At 44.2% G+C, this 25,760-nt stretch overlaps 1 protein-coding gene across 5 annotated transcripts in view; it reads left to right on the top strand.

Annotated features, from left to right (window-relative positions):
- Window positions 1–25,760, top strand: part of PHACTR4 (phosphatase and actin regulator 4) — a 92,731-nt gene that overhangs the window by 45,685 nt on the left and 21,286 nt on the right. Inside the window, exon 1 of one of the 5 annotated variants that reach the window (XM_039511765.1) lies at window positions 15,980–16,285. The exons of 3 other annotated variants lie outside the window; for them this stretch is intronic. In XM_039511765.1, coding sequence (XP_039367699.1) covers window positions 16,240–16,285 — 46 coding nt within the window. In that variant the 5' untranslated portion in view covers window positions 15,980–16,239. Of the gene's footprint in view, window positions 1–15,979; window positions 16,286–25,760 lie in introns of those variants that run through there. One more of the 5 variants, XM_039511769.1, reaches the window with a different exon arrangement.

The following is a 25,760-nucleotide window of genomic DNA, read 5'->3' as shown; positions in this document are numbered from 1 at the left end:
GTCTTAGCTGAGGACTGCACAGGGCTCCCCTTAGAGGCTATCTGTAGTGGATTGGGTTTGTCCATTTCTCCCCTCTCCCTGAATCTGAATGCACTAGCTTGGCAGAATTTCACATTTACCCTGGAAGTTGTCCTGTCTTGTGTGGATATGCCTTCCCTGCCGAGAGGACCCTAAGTGATCAGCCTAGCTCGGTTAGCCTAGCTCGGTTGTAAGTGGACACGGGAAAACAAGGCTCAAGTCACTCTGTCCTCACTGGTGCTGCATTCTCCAGTGTGTTGCTAGGACTTCTTGGGTCATATCTCATGGTTCTTAGTGATGCAGGTAAGCTGAAACCCTCTGATTCTTTCCCAGTGAATTGTGGGGGAACTTGTATGTCCTTTTAGGTAGGTGGGAGATTGTGGGAAGGCATTGGAGGACTATCAGCACTCAAGTGGTATTGCCCGTGTCCTCTCTGCAAAGTGGGCTGTAATCTAGACCCCCAGCTAGTCTGGATTGAAAGCACCACCATGGTTGGGTGAGAGGGTTTTAAGTGTGAACGGCACCCGAGTAAGAGCCTGAGTTAGCTCTGCAGTGGAGACCAGTAGTAATAGTAGAATAGTAAACAGTGTCCCGGAGGAGCAGGAGCCCAGATAGCATGTGCAAGAGGGTAGGGGGAGGACAAACAGGAACCTGGCCAGCATGTTCCAGGGGAGAAGGGAACCCAGCAGCTGGGCTGCATGTGCAGGAAAGAGGACAAGTTGTCGGGGAGATGGGGGAAGGGACCAGCAACAGGCATTATTCGACATATCTGCTTTTCCATGGCACTCCTCACAATAATAGCAGAACATCTGAAGCATTACTGAATGGATTCTTGCAGTATCCCGGTAGGTAAATCATTACTGCTATCCTCATCTTGTAGAAGGGAAACTGAGGCACAGAGATTAAGTGACTTGCCCGGGGGAGTCTGACAGAGCTAGGAACAGAATTCAGATGTCCTGAGTCCTAGGCCAGTGCCTTAATCACAAGGCCTTCCACTCTAGGGAAGGGTGAATTACAAGGAGGAGGTAGAAATGAACTGAAGAGCAAAAGGAGACTGATCAGTCCTTTCTGAAATAGCGCTTCCCAAGCTTTGCCTGCACGATCCCATTGTCAGACTTACTGATCCCCCTCAACCTCCTTATTATATCACTACACTCGCTGCTGGAGGCTGAGCTGGAGGCAGTGCTGTGCGAGCCCTAACAGGAATACGTGCCGGACAAAACGGCACCCTCCCTGCGTCATGACCTTGCGCGCATTGTGTGCCAGGTGGCACGTACAGAGGATGCCATATTGTAGAGCAGGTCCTGACGTGTTTTGTAGTTGGTTTGTATCTTCAGTCAGGTTCGTGACCCCATCTGTTGATGGCATGGTCACGCCTGGGGTCACAACCCCTGGTTTGGGAACCGCTGAGCTAAACACTTACCTCATTCACAAATACTCTTTTGTATCTAAGCGATTGCCGCAACTGCCATGTGGTGGTTGTGTTCCTGTGAATGGGAGAGGAAGTGGCTAACTGGACTCAAGATGTAATCTACACTATGAAAGAGTTTAAGAATCCTTGTTTCTGGTCATCTGGTCCTCCCCTTAATACTTACAGCACAGAACTATTAAGTGTGACACATTCTGATCTAGTTACTTGAGCATCTTGGGGTGCCTGTTTGTTTTCTGTTCGTTCTTGTAATCTAGTGTTCGTACATGACTTGGCTCTGACGTGTGTGTAATGACACCTGTGCAGTTAGAGTAAAGCCTGCAACATCCTTTCAGTGGTAGCCTTGAGCATATTTGCAAAGACAAACTTGCTAGGTGTACAGAAATTTTCTGTTGTGTATTTGAGTGCATTTTATAGCTGGTAGCTGTGCGGTTGGACCACTAGAGGGTAGACGTTACTTAGTTTGCAGTTTGTAGGCTGTAGAAATGGAATTGGGTATATTTTATTGGGGGAGAAAACACTGGTTTCTTGCCTGATTTTTTTTCTTCAGTTGTAATGAAAGGTTTTACTTCTACCGTTAGTGGCTTGTCCGTGAGTCAGACTCATCCCTTTGCTTTGTAAAATAGCTGCTGAATGAGGTGAAGGTTTGCCTAATATCTGCCTCCTAAATCTGTTTTTCTGATTGTGTTCCTTGTCATGAGAAGTAAAGTCATGGACAGTCTCCATTCAGAATCCGTTTACTAAAAGACTATAGCAATTCCTGTAAAACCGGGGATTTAGTATAGAAAAGCTGGTAACTTTGGCCCCAGTTCTGGAATTTGATCCATGTGGGCAGACCCCAACCCTGCATAGCATCCATTGATTTCACTGGGATGATGCATTGGTGCAAAGGTCTGCCTGTATGGATCAGACTACAAGATCAGGGCCCTTACTTGTAGACCTGCCTGTTTGCATCTTCCATGAACAAGCAGTTTATCTGCAATTGGAGCATGATTTAAAAAAAAAAATCCAGACCTGCAGTCAAGTTGTAGCCAAACAATGGTGGCAACGGATGCTGAATTTTACTGGCTGCAAGCCAGTTTTAAATCTTGAGTCTGGTTTGAAAGCAGGTTATAATTGCTTGAGGGTAGGGACGAAAGAGCAAGGGAGGCATAATCCATGTTGTGCTCCGCAACAAAAGCCTTCCCCTCCCTGCACTTTGAAATACGGAATTTAATAATTTCTGCACATTGTGAATAGAAATCTTACAGAAAGGAAACAAGGCTCAGTCCTTTATATTTCCACTGTGGTTACCCCCCTCTGACTAGGAAACAGCCCCATGCACTGTTTGCTTTGTCTGTTTGTTTTTTTTCCCCCTTCTCCTTCTATGGTGTGGCTGCAATAAGGAATTAATTTGCAAGGCTCGCCTTCCAGTGAGTCATCAACTGGCAAGGAGAACGGGTTTGGAAGCTTAGGGAGTGATCCCCATTAGATGAGTTTGCAGTAATCTGATTCACAAAGGGCAGGTTACCTTCCGCAGAGGGAGCTTGGGATGTGTTTATTATTTTCTCTGAAGGTTCCTCTAATTTGATAAATGTTTTAATAGCAGCAATAAACGTTATCTTGTGTGTTTATTTCAAGGTGTTCCTATAAAAGTGAAAGACTTTCTCCATGCCATCTGCCTTAGGAGTGGCTTAAAGGAAGAGGAAACACAGCCTGTGCTATCCTTTTTTTTTTTTGACTGCTTGTTGAACAAGACAGTGGGATTAGAACTGAGAGCTTGTCTGCTGTACAATGCTGCACCACTTTCGCACTTTAGTGAAGACGCTACTTCACCAACAGGAAAGATCCTCCATCTGCATAGTTAGGTACCTCTTAGGGAGGTGTATTATGTTGACAGGGCAGTCTACTGGAAACCTCAGCCAATGCAGTGTCTGATCTTCAGACACCTCAATAACAAGGGCTCATTCTACAGTGTTTTTCTAAGAATTTGAAAGTGCAAGAAGATAAACCTTACTTTGTGGGCATTAGAAGCATGGAAATGAGCTCTTTGTTCCATTTTCTTTGTGCTAGGGCAGTGTGCTTCCTGTCATTCACTGTTTTTCTTTCCAGATCATTAATACACGAAGCAAGGTTAGTGGAATCATAGAAGTTACAGACGGATAACGCCCAATTAGATCAGCTAGTACCTGCAAATGTGGGATCGTTCTTACAGAACATTTAATGGGTTGTCCAATTTAGGTTTTAAATTCCAAGCAAGGGGTGGGCTCAACTCCCCTTGAGAGTCTGTTTCAGGGATGTCAGGAAGCTTTTCTTGATATTCAGGTTCTGAGACTAAATTTGAATTCTTCAGATTTGCAAAGTTTGTCCTTTTAATCCTTCAGAAACTGCTTAGGTTACCGGCTAACTTTGAATGTGGCAAGCCTTTTCTCCCTTTTGGGGGGAATCCATAAAGACCCACTGAAGCCACAATTATTGACATTCAATGAACCGCATAACGGCATTCCTCTGGAAACTGTAAAATCAGTTTGAAGACATAACTTTTGTCAGTCTTTTCTCACCTCCTTCTGTCCATACCATGGTACCAAATACAAAATAAAGAAACTCACTAAAATCTTACCCATAAAGATTTTCCACAACTTTCCACTACTTTTAATGATTTATTTAGAATTTTTTAAAAAATTATATGGACCTGATCCTCTATTGCCCTACACCTGTGCAAAACGCATGTTCTACTCTCTGCACTTATCTAAATAGCTGCTTATCTAAGGTGCTGGTCAGTGGAAAAATCATGGCATGGGAAATGATTGTTCTTCCCTTCAAAGTGAGGGAATGCTAAAGTGTGGGGGGATTTAGACTCCCGTTAGTGGTAATTAAGCAAGTAGACACTCAGTCTCTTGGTGCAGGGAATACAGACACTGTATTGGGCTGAAGTACCAGTGCATTGCAGGGACTAGGTAATATTTTGCTTTGGGGAGGAAAGGAAAATATCTCTCTGAATGTAATTAAGTTGAAAATGCTGACACTAATGAATTACACAAGCTTCATGTTGGGTGGGGGGAATCTCCCACTGAATCAGTGACATGAGGGCTTTGGGAGTGAAATTCTGCAATTAGGAGGATCAAATGATGCTGAACATGAAGTTAATCCCATTCTCTCTCTGAAATATTGAGCAAACTGCTTGTGCCCTCTGTAATGGGGTTGTTCCACTAAGTCTGGTGTGTGTACTGTGTCTCCATTTGTATTTTATCTCTGCCACCCTTGAGCCTGGAGTCAAGTTTGTCTAATCCTCACAGAGAGGCTTATTCTCCCAGTGGGTTGTATAGCCTAGTTCTTCGCTGATTTTTGAGTTGAGAAAATTTATCTGCTGGGAATGGACATGCTGCTGTCAGGAACATGGAAGACCCAAGGAGCTATGTTATGTTCACAACATGCAAACCAAAATTAGATAAATACTCTTTCTGGAAGATTGCAATGTACCACGACTTTATTTCTTAAAATCCAGAGCCCTAACATACCAGAACCAAAAACACACACAGAGAGAAAACAGACTCTGTAAGGCAGAGAGGCATAACTCACCCCAGCTTGCTCTAAGCTGGCTCTTGCCGACTGACTGGCTGAAGACCCAGATCATGAGCTTCCTTACAGAGCCGCCTAACCTGCAAACAGCACCATGAAATTCCTTACCCTTAAAGTGAGAGCTCAAAATTTTAACACAGCTTTGTAATATTCCACAAACTCAAATTGGAATTCTACTCCAATGAATGACTAAAAATACCCCCTTCTTATGCAACATCCTCCCTGTGTGTCCTCACGTATTTCCTTTGGCACTAAATGCATTACTTATAATTACTGAATGGAGTTCTAGATTCATGGCCAAATTATGCCCTCCATTAGGACAACCCCAACTGACTTCTGGTTCTGTTCTTAGTTACCCAGATGTAACTGTAGATGGAACTTGGTCAGCAAAATATCTTTCAGGCGATGAAGAAGCAGGATTCAGAAAGAACCAGACCCTAGATTGACTTTGGACATTGAACCCCTCCCCCTTTTTTTTTCCTTCTTCTAAACTGAGCTGGTTCTCTTGTGATGCAATAAAATGGAACCCCCCGTGCAAGGCTATTTTTTTAGTGACGTTTGAGTAGAATGGCACTGTCATGCTGTCTGGAGTGGCTAATGACTCTGAGGGCCTTCTTCAGGGCAGACACTCCGAACTGGTGGTGTGTTCTATAATTAGATTTCACTAAGCCAGTGACAAATGTGATCACTATACCAGTCTTATCGTGGAGTCACAGACTGTCCCCACTAGACCCTCCAGACTATCTTGCCACCCAGACAAACTGGACTTTGTGATAAAAGGTCTCTTATACCAAAAATCACATCACATTGACATTGCATCCAGTCCCAAGAGACCAGTCACTTGCCTCAGAGCAATTCGTACTCTAGATCTTACATCAAAGATGCTGTAGCCAATTCTGTAGTAAACTAACTTAGGGTTTATTAGCTAAGAAAAGGAAATGAGTTATTGGGAGGTTAAAGTAGATAAAATATATCTACAGATGAGTCACCGTTTGTAATTGCAAATAGTGGCAGTGATGTAATTAGCTGCCAGTTTCCCAAAAGTCTTTTCAGGGTTCCCAGATTCTGTGGGGATCTCCACTTCGCATCTGGTACGCTTCCTTGTAAGAGTCCAAACAGTTCAGAGATGCAGGATCTTTCCTTGAATCCATCTTTCTAGCTTCTTCTCACAGAAAAAAAGCGGACAGTGTCACAATTCACAATTTGATGACCGAGTGAGGAATGCATTTTGAGTCTTGGACCTCTGATCATCACACACAATGACCATTTGCTTTGAAATTAGCTTTTTTCTATTACAATTCTTCATTTGCATTCCACAAGGCTTCTTTCTTGTTGGATGGGTTATTTAGTGATGGGTATACACAAAATAAATGTTTGCTAGTACCTTATAATGCCGTATACTATGTTGTTATACTACAGATAAGTGAAAACAATGCAAATAACATCCCGCTAGTTTTCATGACGGTTAAACACTCTTACACATTTAACAGTGACTTTGATCTCTGCTAATACACAGGTGAATTGGCCTGGGGCTCTAGCATGAACTGGCATCTGGTCTGCCAGCGTCATGGGCACTTTACATGAATACCCAGCAAGCGAGCAGATGTTTTGTATGGCAACCAAAAATATCCCCAAATGCAGGGAAGTCCCTATAAAGGGCTGCTTGCTTGTAGTGCCAAAGTTTTTGATTTTACAGTAGAGATTTTATAAACATTTCAGTGAAAATGTTTTTTATGTTGAAAGCCCGGCTGTGCCCTGCCTTTCCCCAGGCTCTGTAAGAACACGAGGGCCAGTGTCAGTAATTGCCCAGCGTGTGGATCATTTCTCTTTATGGAACAGGAATAACCTCTACCCCTGCTATGACCTCTCTGAGGGGAGCCTTGGGCCCCTCCCGTGTGGCTGCAGGAGGAGCAAGCCGCTCAGCTGCTGGTGCCCTGGGGCATACGGAGGCAGTCCAAGACTCTTGGCAACAGTTTATGCTTGAGGAACATTGGAGCTGCACCTCTGCTCCTCCTAGCTTCACCAAGAGAGCACCCTCAGCTGATGTAACAAGGGGTGCGGCCTGTTTAGTTGGGAGCCTAATAAGACTAAACTCTAGCATACCAAATGTAAACTGCACTAGAGACCTGGCCTGATTCCTGCGTGTGTGTACCCCTGTTAAATAAATTCTGTGCCGCAGATGAAATATAACAGCCATAGCAAACAAATTACCTTAAGAGTAAGCCTGTTAGTTTGACTTGCCAAAGTTGTATTCCTCTGTCAGTTTATTGTGGATCTCCAATACAGAAGTTCCTTGTGGGGAGGTGACAGAGCGAGGAACATAGTGTTGCTTTGTACAATATATATTAGCATGGAACATCTTGACCTCTTCCTGTCCCCTCTCACCAAGCAAGTCTACTGTGGACCTATCTTTTTTTTTTGTTTTTGCGTGTGATTTTTTTGGGAGGACGTGTCGCGGGCTTTTTTTTAGCTGTAAAAAAAGGAGCCTGACTTTTTCGCAGTCAGCAGTCTCTGTCTCTGGCTGCCCCCCCACCGGCCAAGAGAGGGGATCGATCCCGAGAGAGCTGGAGTGCAGGGTTCACGGGGAACCTATCTACAGTATAGTAGAATGTATTTCATATCAAAGTGTCATGCAAAGCTCCCCAGGAGATTAATCACTACATGCAAATGCAAGTGATCTCTGTGTGAGTTGCTGTATCGCACAGGCATGTAGCAGCAAAGTGTAAAATCTACAAAGGGTGCATTGGGCAGAGGCAAGGGGATTCAAACACTACTTCTCTGACCAATCCAGTGTCTTTGAAGTATGTTCACAGCAGCAGGGTTAGCACTGCAGTTCCTGTGCTTCAAATCTTTTCTTCCGTTGGCCAGCAGGATCTGTGAGCAGCCCTGAAATTGTCCTCAGCCTCATATGCAACCTTTTCCAAGTCCGCTCTCTTCAGGAGTGACTCTTAATTGTGCCTGAAAGGATTGCACTATTTTGGTCTGATGCTATTGGTACCCAATATTGTGATGGTTGGTGCTAGATTCCACTGTGAGGGGGCAAGGAAAGGCTTATGTGGAAGGAAGGGGAGGATACTGGACATTACTGGGAAAACCTGTATGGTGACATCTGGAGAATGGGCAACTTTGTAGCCCGCTGTTACTTTCGCAATGATCTAGTCAGTCAGATCTCCTGATCTCAGTCAGCGTTATCTCATCTCTTGACTGTTTCCTTTAATTATGTAGAATGGCCTTGACAGTGTAAACAATTGCCATTGCATTGTTTCAGAAGCTAGATGAGTCAAACACAATGCCTAAGCAATACTGGATGTGAAAGCCAGGCCTGCATCATATTTGGCATTTATAGCATTCTTCCAACTCCAAGGTGCTTGACACACATTGATCCTCCTCACTCTGAGATTTTCTCCAGGGGGTAACCTTAGGCTAAGTGACTTGTCAAAGGATATAGAAGATTTGGTGTCAGATGGTGTTGGACTCAGCAGCTCTTGGCTTCCATTGCTGTGTGCAGGCCACTAAACACTGCCTCTGTCAGTTTAAAATACATGGGGAAGTTCTGAGCCTAAGCAAGGAGATGATCGCAATAGTATTATTTGTTATCCTTGACAGTTGTCTCCATTGGTCAGAATTCAGGCATTTGGCTGCACACTTATCCCTCACACTGCTAGGCAGGAGTGACTGGTGGCTGTGCAGCAGTGTTCTCAGTGAGGGTCCCTCACCGTGCCTTACTAATCACTCTTACACTTGTATGTGTGGTGCTCGGGACACTCACCATCCAAGTTAGTCCTCAATAGTTTTATAAACTGTGTTAATTTGAGTGGCTAGATCATCTTCTTAAGTGTTATCTAGTTCCTCAGGTAAATATAGAGTGGGACCTGTATTAACTTGAACCACGAAGTTGATAAACTGGAATGGTTCCTTTTGGAGCCGTGTCTGTATTAGTCAAATATTTATTCATGAATTGTTTCAGAAGGCATATTTGTGCAATAGACGGAGATCAAACCTGTAATTATGTGCTAGCTTCGTGCTGGTGGAGATTCCTAGTAAAACAGACTTCACTTAGAGAAGGAAGTTTTTAAACACTGTGGATCTAAAATACTATGCTGTAGTTGGGAAATGTCAATGTTTAGAGATGTTTTGAGTTACGTAGGTGAAAAAGTATCTTCCGCCCTGAATTTCTGACTCTTACAAGTGATGGAGTTTAGCCAAGTCTATTTGCAGTTCCTTTTAAGAGTGAAACTGTGGTGGGGAATATTGGTTTCTCTTCCAAATGTGTGTGCCCCAAATGATCAGAAGCAGACACTGTTTATGCCTAACTTGTCTTGCATTTTAACAAGGGCTTCCTAGTTTAGTCAATTAAAATAGAGCAGGTGCCATGTGGAAGTTGGTTGTACCCCAAAAGTTTAAACTCAAGCGCTTTTATCCATTTCCCTAGTCAGAGCCAAGTAAGCGAAGGATGGTAAGATTCCCTCGCATTGGCTGGTTCTGTTTCGCCATGTTTTATTAACTTACCAAAAGAGCGTCATTTCAGTATATCAAATTCTCCGTAATTTTAGGAATGAGGGATAGCCGAGCTTCTTTCTCTGAGGTATCCACATAACGAAGGCACTTAAAGTTGGCAGAGTAAATGCTGTCATGTTTCATGGGGTGACCCTTTCTAGGGCATTGCAGCAAAAGGGGAACCTAGGAAATAAGATTTTTAGTGTGTGCAGAAAGCTCTTCCCACCACCCTTCTCTCTGTTACCATAGGCAGTGGGGGGCAGGCGTTCAACTCAAGCTGATAGTTTGCCACCTTGATGCGCCAGACAGGAGTAAACTTAGTTGGGATGGTATCTTAAGTACTTCAGAATGAAGAGCAGGCTTGTTAGCTGTTGGGCCACAAGCTGTATTTATGCTGACTAACTTCTAGGGTTAAAGCTACATTTTTACTATGTTTCGAAGTTTACAAAGGATTGTAGCCATAAACATCACTAGTAATAATTAGCCTTTATAACTTCTGCATATCTAGTGCCTGGCCATACTAGTCCCTTTACTATCCTAAAGGTTGCAAGAAAGGTCATGCAGCTTTGCTAAAGGAGCCTGTTTTTAGTTTTGCTATTTTTCTACCTTCGACTCTAAGCTCTTCAGGACAGGGCTCACGTACTTTGTGCTCAGTAAAGTGCCTCCCATAAACTGGTGATCTAACCCTCTCTGGTTAGCATGTTCGCACTATTTTGCAGCAATTATTCCTGTATTTTGCCAGCCGAGTGTTGGTGTATGAATATATTTTGGTCTTAAAAGGAAAGAGAATGTACAACTGTTTCTCTTACTATTCCCCTTCATCCCAGTGGTTTGCATTAGGAGGAACTAGATGACCTCCTGGTTTCACTCTGCATATCTTGCTTCTGGCAGCTCTTGCTCTTTGAGAGGGGAGATGATGGTTTTAAATGAGTAAAAGGGTGCGGGGGCAGGGGAGGGTTAGAAGTTGTGTATAATTTTCCATTCTTTGAAAACTTAAAGGTAAACATGTTTCCATATTCCAGTTTGTTGTGCCCTCCAGTAATGCAACTCGAATGTGACAGATGGGCCCCCTACACCTTGTGTCAGTAGAACATGCTGTCACTTCGCTGTTTGTGTGGTGCTTTGTTGGAATGTATCCTGCTGCTGTTCTTTCGACAGCTTTTGACGTAAATACTATTTCAGAATGCTCTGAGGAGCGGTTGGAATCTGCCCTAGGAGAGTCCGTGGCCTAGAGACAGTATAGTCATGAATCCTTGAAATTATCATGACTTAGCCAAGATGCAGCTGGATCTCAAAATTTGAGGAAGGAGTGCTCTATGGTCCATCAGAAATATTGAGTACATTTTAACTATGATGGCTGGAGAAGAACGGAAGAAGACGTGAGAATCACTCCACATAACATCTGCTCTTATTCTGAGTTGCATTTCTGAGCTTTATCCCCCATTCTCTAAGTAGAAACAGGCTTATGGCCATAGAACCACGGACTTGGCACCCAGGCATCTATGCACGGAAGTGTCATGTAAGCATTTTAGCTGGGATTGTCACAGGGATTTGCAAGCAACCTTGGTGCTCTAGTCACCTGATCAGCATAATTCTCAGATGTACGGCCTACCTAGCACTGGTATCCAGTATGTGTTATGTAGAAAGCAGCGGGACTGTGTCTATCCCCAACTTGTTGGATCACAACTCCTCCTGCCTTTCACTTTGAGATCAGGAAGAAGCTGGAGTTTTTGAGTAATCACTGGATACAAGGCTTCAAACTGCTCGAGGAAATAGGAGTTTCCCAGCTGGAAACTTAATAGGAAGTTCTCAAGGAAAGCAGGTGACCAGTAACTGGCTTACCGCACTGACCTCCTAGTGTGCTTCCAGCACAGGAAAATATGATCAAAGTATCCAAAATCTAAACGGGATGCCAGTTGACTTGCAAATAAACTCTTTCTGTTTCCAGAGGGTAATGGGCTGAGCGTTCTCATGATCTGGGAGAAGAGGAGGAGGTCACATGCTGCATTCACTATTGTGACCTTTTAGATTTACTACCCACCTTTCCAACCACTCACTTTACATTGGTCGGTCAGTCATAGCTAATACCTTTTCCAAATGTTTGTGCAAAGTGTAATGGGAAATCAAGTCAAATGGTTTTCATAGCACATTCGAGGAAGCTGGAGGTTGAGCCTGAGACTCCCAGAGACCATGGCAACTTTTACAGGTACTCAGCACTCTGGGAGTCTTTTAGTTAATTCATTTCTATGGATTCTCCTAGCTATATACAAAATCCTGCAGACTGTCTAGCATGCAGCGAAAACTTGATCCTTCAACTGAAGTGAACAATGACTGGGGGGAAGGGTGTGTGTGTGTGTGTGTGTGTGTGTGAAAGAGAGAATTAAACAGAGAGAAACTTTGTTAAAATATGTTCAGTGTGTTATCACTTCCCCCTCTTCCCCCCCCCACTGATCTTTCACCTAAAAGGATGTTTATAAATCCAGTATTGTTGCCTTATCTTTTACAAAATTTTTACCTTTACCTTGGGTAAGATCCCTGTTTTTTACCTAATCTCCCTGTAAGGTATGTTGTTGCTGACAAGCTCTTAAAGAAAACACCCAGTATCGTTTGTTGGTTTTGAATGGACAACTCAAGCTTGTGTGGAGTGAGTAATGCAATCCTCCCTTCTTGAACTCTGCTAGGGCTGAATCACGGAGCAAAACTTTCAGAGTCACCGTTCTGTTTCACATGACAGTCAGAATCTAGAGTGTGAACGTCTGTGTCTACATAGAGAAGCTAGTGCTTGTGATCATGCTGAGTTTCAAGCTGTAAGGGTAACTCTGTGACCTGTCTCAAAGCAGAGGCACGTAACAACCAAGTTCTCAAGTCAAAGTGGTTTCCTTTATATAACGCCAAAGAGAAGGCTTTCTGTGGAGGATGTCCCCAGTATCTCTCCAGCCCACACCTAGCCACAGTTTGCAGCTCTGTGCTGGGTAATCAATATACTCCTATGTTTGGGAGCAGGTATCAACACTTCCGCTCTGGGAAGCATTACTATGAGCAGTGTTGTCCTCCTCCTTGATTATGATTTATAAGAGCTAGTCTACGCGCAATTTTTGTACTATTTTAACTAGATTGGCTTAGAAACTATATGGAAAAAGCTGTGCCAATAGAGGTACCTTTATATTGTTATAACTGCCATCAACACTGGGGAATTGCACAAATGTAGCTAGATCTCTCTTCTTCCCCCACTGTTGTATAGTTGACTTTTGCTGGAAGCTCCAGGGAAGTTTAATTAGACTCAGTTTTGTTTATAAAAGGTCTTGAAGGTTGACTGTTGCTGCACAATAGCGACTTTTGCTGTCCTGTCATTGAGACTTTATTGGACTAAATTCAGCCCTGCAACTCCCACTCAGTCCCCAGGAGTAATTATAACTTAGGCCATGTCTAAATTGCAAACTTTTGCTGATGGAAGTGCCGGCAGCGTGAAGCCGTCGCAGGTAGCATGTCGCTCATATGCATGTGTACTTGGCTCCTTGTGTTGATGCTGCACCTACTCACCAGGAGTGCTTGTGTCATAGGCAAGGGAAATGAGGAGGGAATTGCTCAGTTGCATGAAACTGAGTACACTATAGAGCAATGGCAGTACAGTACCCCACTGTCATGGGAAATACATGGACACACTTACCCAAGGTTCCTTCCCCTGCATCGGGCTTGCTTGTGCTTGACTTCCAGGACTAATCGCTCCGTGGGGGAGTCTCAAACAGGTCCTGGCTTGTGGCATATCTGGACACCAGCCAGGCTTGGTCAGCTGGGCAGTTGCACACAACAATGGAGAGAGCATCTAGATGTGCTCGCCAAGCTGGGCAATTGGGGGCGGGGGGGAAAGCATTTTAAAAATTCATGGATCTTTAAAGGGGCTTCCAGTCTCCATGGCCCCAGGCAGTGGAGTTCACAGTTGTGACCAGAGCGGTCAGTGTCAGGCATTGTGGACAGCTGCTGGAGGACTGCTAGGGTTGACATAAGTAACGTGGCATCAACGCTCACACTGCATGAACCTCGGTACATCGACCATGGCTCAGTGCCACTTGGGGAGGTGATGTAGCAGGGCACTTGCATAGGTGGAGGAGACACTTAAGTGTAGACACGTGCACAATTAGGTCAGTGCAAGGTGGCTTACATTGGCCTAACTTTGTGTTGTAGACCAAGGCTGAAGCTATGCCCTGAATATGGCCTGTCCTTTGTCTTCAGTGTGCAGGCTTTTCTTATTTTACTTCAAATGGGAAGGGAGCATTGGTTTTTTTTAACCCTACCCTACAGCTTGCTAATGTGAGACCAGATCAGTGTTTGGTTCCTGTTGCATTTTTTCTATCGCTCCGGGGATATTCTTCCCAGACCTTTCTCCAAGCCAGACAACTCTCATCTGCTGATTCAGAGAGAATATGCAGCTCTGTTACCTCTGGACTTTGTCTCCTTCACATAGCTGTGTATTTAAAAGGCTTTCTGCATGTTTCAGAGTAAACAGCTCTTTCGTGAAGTGGAGCATTTTTGTAATTCAGAGGAGTTTAATTGCTCATAATATGGATTCAAAGTTCTGTAAAGACACAGTACTTCTGATCCTGTCTGACTCAGCAGCAAGAATAACCATGATATGTTTAATTGGAGTATGAAGATGCATTGTGGGGGGTGAAGATAAGAACAGTGCTTTCAAGATTTTGAAGCAATTCTGTGGCAGGGGGACGTTTCCACGTGTGTCTGCAAATCCATTACTCCATTTGGTCTTGTTGCTGCCTTGAAACTGGCCATGGAAACAAGAACCATTTGTTCAGCAGGGACGGTTTAATTCAAAGCACGTTACAGCTACAGGTAGAGCAGAGGGTGAGCACTTTGCTTTGTGCATGTTTTACAGCTGTGCTTAAAGGCGGGGGAGTGAATCTGCAGGTCACATGATTTCACAGGTAACTTGTCAGCATAGGCACCAGAGATGCTACCACCTTTTCCCACATGCATTAATATAACTTACTTGGTGACTTGTTATTATAAAGCATGTCCCAAGCTACATACATGCCAGCCAGTCATTGTACAGTACACTGGCTCAGTATACCCTCAAGGGTAGCAGAGCAAACACCTGCTCTTATCTAATGCACTAATTTGAGCTGTAATATCCATTACGTACCCAGCTACTGGTTTGACGGACTGAGCCCTCATTTGGAAAATGGCTACGTCCTTCGGTCTCCCGAATCGGCTGCCCGTGACCAGTTCATGTATTAGGAAATGTGATCATTTTGTCAAGCAGAGCGCTGTGGAGGGCGATTTCTCTTCCGTGAAATAGAAGAGCTGTGATGCAGTGGGCTGTCCATAGTGGTGGTTAACTAGAGAGCTGGGTTTGGAGCAGAATGCTACATTGCAAGACGATGCTGCAGCAGACTTTGTTAGAGACACTGTCTGATTAGGTGTTTAAAACAAACTCCCTCACCTATGTTACAGATGTCATTTTGGATTATTAAAACAGAATTTAAAAAATGGCATTCTCTGCTGCTTGGTTTCAGCATTTCGCTCCCTTTGACCACGGAGAATTTCAGGTCGTTTTCATTTTTTGCTATCCACTCACTATTGTGATGCTGCAATGTGGGAATTTTTGTGGGTTTTACACAAATTGTTTCCATTTCTATTAATCATAGCTTTTTCTGCGAAGAAAATCTAAATGTGGAGATCCTTCTGTTTAACTGTTTAAATCAGTGATAGCTGATTCCTTTCAAGGGACCCTGTCACATTAGGCAGGCCACACATTTAAGTTTTGGTTACAAAACAAACAACCCAATTATATTTGTTATAATATAAATGTATATAAATGAAAGATTTTGTTGCAATGCAAATATCCACTTGCACTGTTTGCAACATAAACCTCACAGCATCATTCTAGTGCATGAGCACCAGAATAGAGACTCATTTTGTTTTACTGCCCAAACAGAAGTTACAAAAAGTAACCAAACAGCGTAAGTAATGAAAAGAAAACTCAGCTTTTTACAATTCATTAGTTCTGGACATTTGTAACACAAATGTGTAGGTTTTTTTAAAAATATGGTCTTAACCTCCTGATGCTCCTTTAATTTGATCACATACCAGGCTTTTGTACAAATATCAGTTGTCTGTATTGTTGTAGCAAAAGGCACTTGATGGGTCCAAACAGCTTATTTTGGTTCCTATTTTTAGGCCCAGGTATACTGTAGTGTCTGGTTGGTTTTGATTGGGAAGTGAAATGGCTACAAATACTGTTTGCAGACTGTTCTCTGGTAAAATCTCCCTGTGCCCTCCTTCCTGTTTCTCAGCCTCTTGGTGCGTTCCTGCTAAACTTGATGTAAGGAGCAAAGGGTGTTGATTATTTGGACTACGCAGCTAAGCGGCTAGAGTGTGGTTGGCAGTCTCCTCCCCTGCCTGAGCTTCAGCCCTGACTGGTGTGCACTCTGGAATGACAGGCATTCCTGCTTGAAGGGAGCTGGCATGGACGCTTATTTATGAGAATCACAAGTGCCTGGGCCTGGGATACAGGAAGAACGGGAGCTGCTGTGGATTGGCTGACACCCAGGCCATTTCCTGAGTTCTGGCAGTCCCCGCTCGCAAGGCTCTGGATTTTCCCCCACCCTCCAGTGTGGATTTATCTCTTTTAAAAAGGCTAACGTACTCTCCCAGGGTAGTGGTGTGTGGTCCCCCCGACCCCCGCGCCGCCTTCAGAGAGCTACTTTGAAAAGAATCTAAGCATGGGGCAGACACTGTTCTCGAGACCGGTAAATCCAGCTGCATTCGGTGAGTAATGGAGGGCAGGAGAAGTCGAACAATCTCTGGCTGGGGCTGAGGCAGGGGTTGCAGGTGAAGCCGCGAAGTACATAGAAATGGAATGCTAGGATTGTGTAACCTGCATAGATCGCAATTGACTTGGGAAAATGTCTGACTCTGAGACGAGTAACTAGAGGGGAATTGCTTTGTCTCTCTCTCTTTGCTGTGTTTAAACTTATTTACTATGCAACACGTTGTCCTTGCTGATCACCGTAGTCTGGTTCTGTGCTGCATTAGTTAAGGAACTATCTCCGATCTTCCTCGCTGCTGCCTGTCAGGTGCTGGGACGCTGGTTTACAGAGCCCAGGAAAATTCCCCAGATTTAACTGCAATTAAACATTTTATACAGCCCTGGTATGGAAATGATGCAGAATGGTCAACTTGTGTATGGCGTCACTGAGCTTTTGGGGGCACCTTTAATAGTCTGAAAAATGGGCTCGGCAGTCTTCTTTCTACTTGATTCTATCTCTATTTCTTCCCTGCTTTATACAGAGGGACGTCTGTGGTTTGAATTCTGGGGTACTGATGCTCCGACTACACGGAGTGGATGAGTCCTGATGTACTATGGATATCTGGCAATTAATCACAAGTGCCAGCCCAGTACTTCAGATTTTGAAAGCAGAATTTGATTACTTTGCTGTAGACTAATGAATTTAGCATGGCATTGGGAGTCTGTCTTGGGTTCGATCCCTGGCTCTGGGAGAGTGCTGTGTGACCTGGGACGAGTCATCGCAGCTCTCTGTGCCTTTATTTTCCTGTGTGAGAGATAGGGCGAGTGCACTTGCCCCATTTCACAAAAAGCACTCTGATATTTGGAGGTGGAAAGCACTTTACATAAGTGTAAATTATTCATTCCCTTTCCATGAAATCAGTTTCTCAGTCTTATAACTTTGAATGTTTCTGGTGCTTTTTAGGGGAATAATTAGGTTTAGGTTAAGATAGTGATTATTTTTCGCCTTACCGGACTTGTTCAAGAGCGGCTAAAAATAAGGGGTGTTGGGGGCAGTAAAACGTCAATCTTCTCCGCTGTCAGTGGAGATGAATAGTGCCTTCCCCTTGTATTTATGAGGTGTTGGAAGGCAGATCTAGCCAGTCTTGGCTGGGCTGCCCGGGTGTCAGAAACCTTTGTAGTTTTTAGTGGGAAGGAAGGGTGACACTGGCCTCCCCTGCCCTCAAAGTCTGTCTTCTCCACCTGATTATGTGCCATCTATAGATTCCTCTTATTGCACAGCTTGAGTCAAGGGACCAACCCATTGACTAGATCCTGAATTTTTAAGGGACAGCTCTCACGGGCTTTCTTCTATTAACACAGACAAGATGTTCTTTCAAATAAAAATCCTGTTAAGATGGTATTGGACAGAGATGTACAAAAGGCAGGGAAGTTAAAGGCTCACACTATCCTTACTTTGCCCTGTTATGGTGGAAGAGGCTGGAGAAATGTAGTTGTGTTGTGACCGGAGTCTATTGTTGCTTTTAAGGTGAAAATTGCTTTTAAGGTCAAGACATCTCAGATACTCCCCCTCCCCCTTGCTCGTTCTCTCCTCACCCCGATTCTTACATAGTTTTAATTTAATAGGAAGGTAGAAACACCAAAGCGGGCATCAAAATGGCATCCCCATAGTCAACAGATGGCTCCAAATTTATTTTTTTGAGCCATATTTGCTTACTTTCCTGAAAGACTTAGTTTTGCTACTTTCGAAAACAGCACATCTAGGACAGAGGGAGATAGATACTACTCTGGCTTGTACATCAGTCGCTGATTTTAACAATTAAGCCTTAACAGAACGGTTAACTGAAGTCCTAGCTGCAGAATCACTAAGTGATGGCGCTATGCTAGACAGGACTCCTGGATTCCAGGGTGACTTTGCAAGGCTGGCATATTTACTTGTAAACTAAGTGGTCTTAGGTCTGTTCTACACAACAAACTTTTGCTGGAATAGCTGTGTTGGTCTGGGGCATGAAGAAGTGTAATCCTGACTCTGACTGACATTCGTGTACCAGCAAAAGCCCCTAGAGGAGATGAAGTTATACCAGCAGTTTTGCCAGTACAGCTTATTTTTCTTGGGGTGGGAGTGGACTAAGCGATACCAGAGAAGTAGTTTTGCCTGTGTAAATTGCATCCACACTAGGAGTGCTTTGCCGGTGTAGTAAGCCCACTATCACCTTCCAGGTGTATACCTGGCCTCACTCTGGAGTCATTGAGGGATGATAAATGGGGGACCCATCTTCTGCAGGGTTTTTTGGCTGTGAAAGGCTGGGATGTTTTGTGTAGGGTGGCCTGACTTTCTGGTGTGTGGATATAGGGAATGGGCTAAAATGCTATCAGAATGTATTTTTCCTTTGTCATTTCTTTTTCCTGCACAATGGAAATGTTTATATCTGGTCCCAAAGCGTGTGACATCGGACCAATCTGCTGGCAGTGCTTTATTGTCACGTGGGAGTTCACCTTTGAAGGTTATCCCATCAGACTTGCTCAAGTGTGTTGGGGTGATGTTAACCTAGAGGGTGGTGTGACCCTTTCCTTGCATGCTCTGAAGAAGAGCTCAAAAGCTTCTCTCTCTCACTAACAGAAGTTGGTCCAGTATTCCAGATATTACCTCCGCCACCTGGACTTTCCTTGGGGATTTCAAAGGTGCAGAAGACCTCTTGCCAGTCAAAAAGCTTCCCACTCCTGGAACAAATGTACTTAATATTCTGTCAATTGGTGGGGCTATTTAATGTTCCAATAGAACTGATGCATATCGTTGATGGTATTAAGGAATTTACTGCATAAGTGCTGTAGCCAGTTTTCAAACACTTTTATTAAGATGACAAAGGCCTTAGCTTACAGCATGAATACACATGTCCCTTAAATTTAAGGCTTTTTAAAAAAGTCTTTCTAGTCCCATATAAAAATATTAGAGCATATGAGGTTAAGTGCACTGAGAGTGGTGCTGGAGCCACATCCAGGAAAATTAAGAGCAAGATGCATTGATTTCTATAAAGAAATGTGACATGAAAAAGATCAAAATGCCAAAAAAAAAAAATAGGCCTTGTTTACATATAAACTTGAACCAGTTTGGGTAAAGCAGTGCACATCTTCATATAGACACTTATTTTGATTTTTAGATTCAATATGTTCTACTTAAGCTAAACTGAAATATATCTGGTTTAACCTGAAATAAGTATCCACACATGGGCAGCACATATAGGAGGCTTGGGGAGGCTAAGACTCCCCAAAATAAAGAAGACTGCCCCTGCAGGGGGCAAATGCTGGATGCGGGTCGCCTCCCTTTGGAGGTATGCCGGCCTGCCGCCTTTGTACCCTGGGAGCAGGAGTGCTGGAAGCTCCCTAGAAGTGTGGGGGGGGGCGGGACCAAGCCCCTAGCTCTCCCCTCCAAGACCCTGCCTGCACTCCACCCCTCCCCCTGTGGTCCTGCCCCAACTCTGCAGCGAGGCCCTACCCCTGCTCCGCCTCTTCCCCCCAAGGCCCTGCCCTCTGCTCACTCCTCTCTGCCCCTTCCCCCTGTTGCTCACCCTTAGGGCAGGAAAAAAGGTGGGAGGGCATAGCCCTCCCACTTCTAAAAGTGATGGCACCAAGGCTCCCTGGCCACCTCTGGCAGAGGAAGAGGTAGAGCAGGGGGAGGCGGAGTGAGGGCGGGGCCTTGGGAAGAGCCCCTTGGGGTGCCGCGAGGGCATGTCCTTGGGGTGGGGCAGGGGTGGGCCAGAGCGGGAGAGGGGCCACCATCCAGTTGCTGGTGGCCCCACAATTCTAGGGAGCTTCTGGCACCCCTGGGAGTGGCCACCCCAAACAAAAAACTCATGTACCGCCTACGTATCCACACAGCCTTTTGCATAGGTTTAAAATGCCCCCTTAAATTGAATTTTTGCAACTCTGCGTGTAGACAGGCTCTGAGGCTCACAAGCAGAGGACTAATCCATAGAATTATCTGGGGGAGTTCTCTAAGAGCAGACACTCATCTGGTGATTGGTGGATTGCTTGCAGTAACTCCCGTAAATAAAAAGAAATTGAACCACTTTTATGGGAATGGTAATCCTTTAGCATGAAGTGGTACAGGCCAGCAACAAATCCATGAAAGGCTGAATGCAATGCCAACGCAAAACAAACCATCGGTGTTGCGAAATAAAATCCTGATGTCCTGCGTTTGTTATTTCTTAACAAAAGCAAGATTCTAACACATTCCATCCACCCTGGTTGTTCTTACGACTCCCATCGCTGGTGCGTCATCCACCCTGTCACTCTCAGTGTGATCATCTCGAGTGTATGTGCTCACTAAGTTCCCGTCTAACACTAGTGTCATAAGAAAATACGGATAGCATTAACATTTCAGCAGGAGGAAAGATGGACTGGGAGAGCCTCCCTCAGTCAGGCAGTGTCTGAGACACCTGTCTTCCTCTTTCACACACTACTCTGCAGAATGGGTGGGGGAAGGGAGCATGTCCTCTGTATTTAATCTAAAACCGGGATTCTCAAACTGGGGGTAGGGACCCCTCAGGGGGTCGCAAGGTAATTACATGGGAGGTCGCGAGCTGTCAGCCTCCACCCCAAACCCCGCTTTGCCTCCAGCATTTATAATGGTGTTAAATATATTTTAAAAAGTGGCTTTAATTTATAAGGGGGTGTTGCACTCAGAGGCCTGCTATGCGAAAGGGGCCACCAGTACAAAAGTTTGAGAACCACTGATCCAAAATATGGTAGGAGAAAACAGCATACAATCTGTTCTGCCTCTGAACGTCTATGAAAAGTTTCCATTTTTCTTTAGTGGAATCTGGAAATACCTGTAACCTCCCTCAGCTTCATCAAACTTCCTGAACATTTTAATAGTCTAGTGTGACTCCTACACATCTGGGGTGAAATTCCTTGAGAAGATTTCCTTATGTTTTTCAACCTTGTACACTGGCAATGAGCTCTAAGTTGGATGTGGGCATGGACTCCATCTATACTGAGGAACCAAGTTAAAATCATGATTTTAACTTATTTGTAGTGGCCATACTGGGTTTGGACTGTGCGGAGACTAAATTAAACTGGCTTTAAAATAAATCACTAAAAACTATGCCAGCCTAACATCTCTGCCTAACTTGTGATTTTTGGTGTTTCTTGATCCTCTATATCAGAGGCCCTGGTGTTCTAAAAGATTATCCGGGTACCCATTGCCATTTTAAAGAGGGATGGGAGGGGTCTATGAATGTCAGCTAACAAAATAAAGGATTCTGTTATTGAGGTTTTTGCCTGAAGACTCTCCTATTCCTTTTTTTAAGATGGGTGCATAGTGCAATACAAAAGTGTGTTGCAATGGGCTCGACCAGATTACACCGTTTGAGGAGTGATGCCTATTTTTAATAAAACCCAGAGATCCTTGCTCTGTTGCAGGATTTCATCCATCAGGATATCTGACTCTCCATGGTAACTTGAGGCAAAAACGTTGCCATCTTTCCCAGAAATTCCATCACCGAGCTTCTTGGGAATCAATGACACATCTACAGGAAAACATTAAGCCACTAGTTGACTGTGCTGGAGGCAATCAGCTTGGAGTGTGTCAGGAAATCGAGGCCTTGAAGAATATATAAGAAGCTGGCTCCTGTCAATGACACGGTTTCCGTTGGATGAAAAGTACTGTAGGCAGCTTAAGGGCATTTTCGTTTTTTAGCACAGCTCTTCTGCATCTAAACAAAATGCAGGAGGAGAAAACAAGGGTGAATCAATTTTAAAATGCCAAAAATAAAAGAGAACTGTAGGACTTTAGTGCAAACAAAAGTGTGATCTCTTCTGTGCATCACAAGTGCCCTCGACAAAATTGCTTTTAACTTTAGAGAATTTCATTCATGTGTCTTTACTTTTCTTTAAATGTGCTTCAGCTTGGAATGTCCTAAATTCCAGCAGGAAATGTTTGTGTGTTGCAGGGAGGAAGGCATAGGATGCTTTTGCAAGTGTAGTTTAAGTGCACCGGGAGGGGTGCGGTTGCATAAAACATGATAGGACCAAAGTGTGTGTTAAACATGTTAGCAAATTGTTAGAGCTTTTGACCTTAACAGAATTCTATCAAGTGGTTAAAATATACATTGTGCCCATCAGGCAAGACTGGCCCACGTTGTAACATGGGCATTTGGATTGCTGTTATGCTAAAACATGATTCTCCTAAGCACCTTCACAACTGTGCGTTAGACAACAGAGAATGTGGACTTGAAGGGCCAGCTGCCTAAAATGTGTGACTGAAACGGGACACTAGATTTTTAATGGAGGTGCAGCTTGGGTGGGAGAACATGCTGAGTTGAAGTTGTAGCTTTCTTCAGAGTTGTGGCGTGAAAGAACAGCTTTGCTATCACGAGGCAGTCGTACCCAGACAGCGTATTTACCTCTCGTGAAGCATTTGATAGAAAGTGCGGCAACCCTTTTACACTAGATCTATGCAGTTATTCTTTTCGTTAAAATTGGTTAAACAAGGTTCTTCCTAAGGGTGTGGATGAGTATGTGTGTGTGTCAGAGGTTCTCATTAGAAATGGTCTTGACTGGCTAGCGATGATACTTAGAGCCCTTCACGGATACAAAATTTGTATCCACATCTGATCCGCGTTCTGCAAAAATGGTCCGCGGATATCCGCATCCGAGTCTCGCACCTGCCCCCATATGTATGGCTTGAGCTTGCCACACAGGTGGGTGAGAACTCTGCTCTGGGGAGAACTTTGGAGGAGCTGCTAGAAGTTCACACCCCTAATTTCCCGTTCCTGTTTCCCCCAATCTCTTTTCCGAAGCACTAAATTGCAGCTCTTTAGCACAGTTTCCTAGCTGTATGACTCAGATAAGGAGAGGTGTGTTCTCTTGAACTCATCATTATAAAACAGCCTACAGACCTCCTACACTTCATTATGCAGCAGAATAAGGAGAGGCCGTGAGAAAAAACACCGTGTCCAGACAACTGTGGTGGAAGACTCAGTGGGTGCCAAAATCTACTCCCCTTGGGTGCCCTTTTCAGAAATTTGTTCACTGGTCCTGACTGCAACTGTCCTGAAACTGAACGCTCGCATGAGTCCAGATTCTTTCGTTGGTCTTCCAGGGGATTACCCACTGATAGAACAGTCTCTGAGTAAGCAAGACTACTTGGAATACGTGTCACTCTAAAGCATGTCTGCAGCATCTGATCCACCCTGTAATTAAGAATGTGAATGAAGAATTAAGAAAGTGACTATAGCTTATAATGGCATCATAAGACTGCTGTTTTAAATGGCTGTGTGCACAGGCTCTTCCTTTCACAGTCATTAGTAATTAGCACTCTTGGGGAGCATGGCACTTTACAAACCCAAGTGTAAGTGGTCGTTTCCCCGAGATGCTTGTGATGCATGAGCCGGCATGATGAGTCATGTTTCAGACAAAGGAGGAAGGGAGCTGCTCTCATGACATAAATAGTCTCCTGACAGACAAGAATGAGAGGTTGCTCAGTACAATGCAGTGAGCTGACACTGATGGGAGAAATAGTGTAGAGTTTGACTTAAGGTATCTGTGATAGCCAGAACTGAATGATGTGACAATTAAATAGTGGATAAATTCTACCTCCATGCTTAAGCCTGTTTGGATTTGTGCTGGTTTAACTTGTTTTTTGGCTGCTCAGTGTCAGGTTTGGAATCTTGTTAGTATCTAGGATTTCGGTCCATCTGCTTGCTCCGCCGTGCCCGCCCTCTGATCCCCCCAGAGATGGTTGTAGAAGGAGAGCAGATATGGTCCTCCTCCTAATTGGAAGTGGAGTAATTGCAGCTTTTTGAGCTATTGTCTCAGTTCATTAATCTCTGGACCTGACAGTTAGCTTATTAAAAGAAAACTGAGCCCATTTTGCTTAGTGCAGCACTCTGAAACCTCAGGGGGCAGAAAGCGCTTGAGCTAACATTTCTTATACTGGTCCTGACTGGAGATGTATTTGTAATGAGTTTGACATGGGTTTTCCGTAATGCTGGTATTGCACCGTCAGTATAGTGATGGTCACCCACCATAGGCTCAAATGCCTTCATGGCAGTTCAGTTCCAAATTCAATTCACAGTTTGTTCCTGGCAAGAATTTCTGCTTGCCCTGTGAACTTTCAAAACGCTCTGCTGAGCAAAGTGAATGCAGCTCTTTAAAACTACACTCACGGCTCCAGGACTAATGCTTCGGTCTCTGAAGAAACTGCCTTGAAACATCCAGGCAATCTGTCTTTGGTGTTAAGTTTGAAAGTCCAGTCTGATTTTCCTGTGACAAACCCAGCTGAACATGAATTAAACTAAAATAGGTATCTTGTGTGCTTGCTTTTCATACAGGTGTGGGACTACCCTAGGCTGTTTACATACTTGCAATAATTCATCAGCTTTGTCTGTAACTGAATCAAGTTTTGAACTTGCGTACCTTTCTGAAATGGCTCCGAGCTGTGGCTATGGCCTCAGCTCTTCACTGAGGCCGAGTGAATCAAACTTTTCTTACTGAGAAGGTAGATTATTACTGCATCGAAGCTGGACTCCAGTGAGTCAGGAGGAAGAAATCTTTGTAGAGAAGGAAGAAACGTGCCTTATAGGTAAAATCAAATTGACCCATGTTCGGGCCTAGGATGTCAGGTTCTAAAATACGTTCAAACTCGTTCAGGCAATAAAATGTTGGAAAATGCCTTTATATTGATTTCCCCCCCCCTTTTCTATTGCACAGAACACAGACCTTCATGAAATTGGCTCCTATGCAAAACTCTTCCTGTTCTATCATTTCACATCAGACTATTTTTGTCGGGTTGCTTTCTGATAATTTATCCCACTATTAGCAGCCATTAAAGAGCATCCTGTCTTTACACAGAGTCCTGCACGTCCCTGTAGGACTCACTGGAATACTCTTCCTGTTCCCCCTGCGTTATTAAAACACCTTCTGTTGTTCCCTTCTCCCATTGGGGAGGCCTGGTTTTGCATCCTGTCACTTCTGGCCCCAAGAACAGCACTGATGGCCCCACCAGGGGCCCATCAGTGCTGTTCTTTATGAGCAATATTGCATCACGTAGTAACTTTGCCTGTAGCTGCCTGGAGAGCAAAAGATTCGGACTGTTGCTCCTGCATACCTAATCTTTTTCTATGAGTGTGTCTACGCTGCAGGTGGATGTGTGGAGCGGGGAGTGATTTGCAGTCCATGTACACTTACTGGTGCTAGCTTTAATCTAATTAGCTCACTAAAAATAGCAGTGGGCTTGCGGTGCCACAGGTTACATAGGAAAGTATGTACCCAGGGGGTCACGTAAGCTTATGCAGTCCTTGCTGCCGTGTCATCGCAGCTATTTTTAGCGAGCTAGCTAGATTAAAGCTAGCACAGGTCTGTGTACGCGAACTGTAAATCACACTGCAGTGCAGACATACCTGCTGAACAATGTCACGGCGTGAAGATCCAGGTGTCTGTCAATGAAACCCTAGTGAAATACAACACACAGGCCTTTCCTATTTTCTTCTCTCT

The sequence above is a fragment of the Mauremys reevesii genome, linkage group 23, assembly GCF_016161935.1.
Source record: "Mauremys reevesii isolate NIE-2019 linkage group 23, ASM1616193v1, whole genome shotgun sequence".
In the NCBI taxonomy this organism is placed as follows: domain Eukaryota; kingdom Metazoa; phylum Chordata; order Testudines; family Geoemydidae; genus Mauremys; species Mauremys reevesii.
Note: the sequence above shows the minus strand (reverse complement) of the source record. Positions and strands in the feature narration are given on the sequence as shown.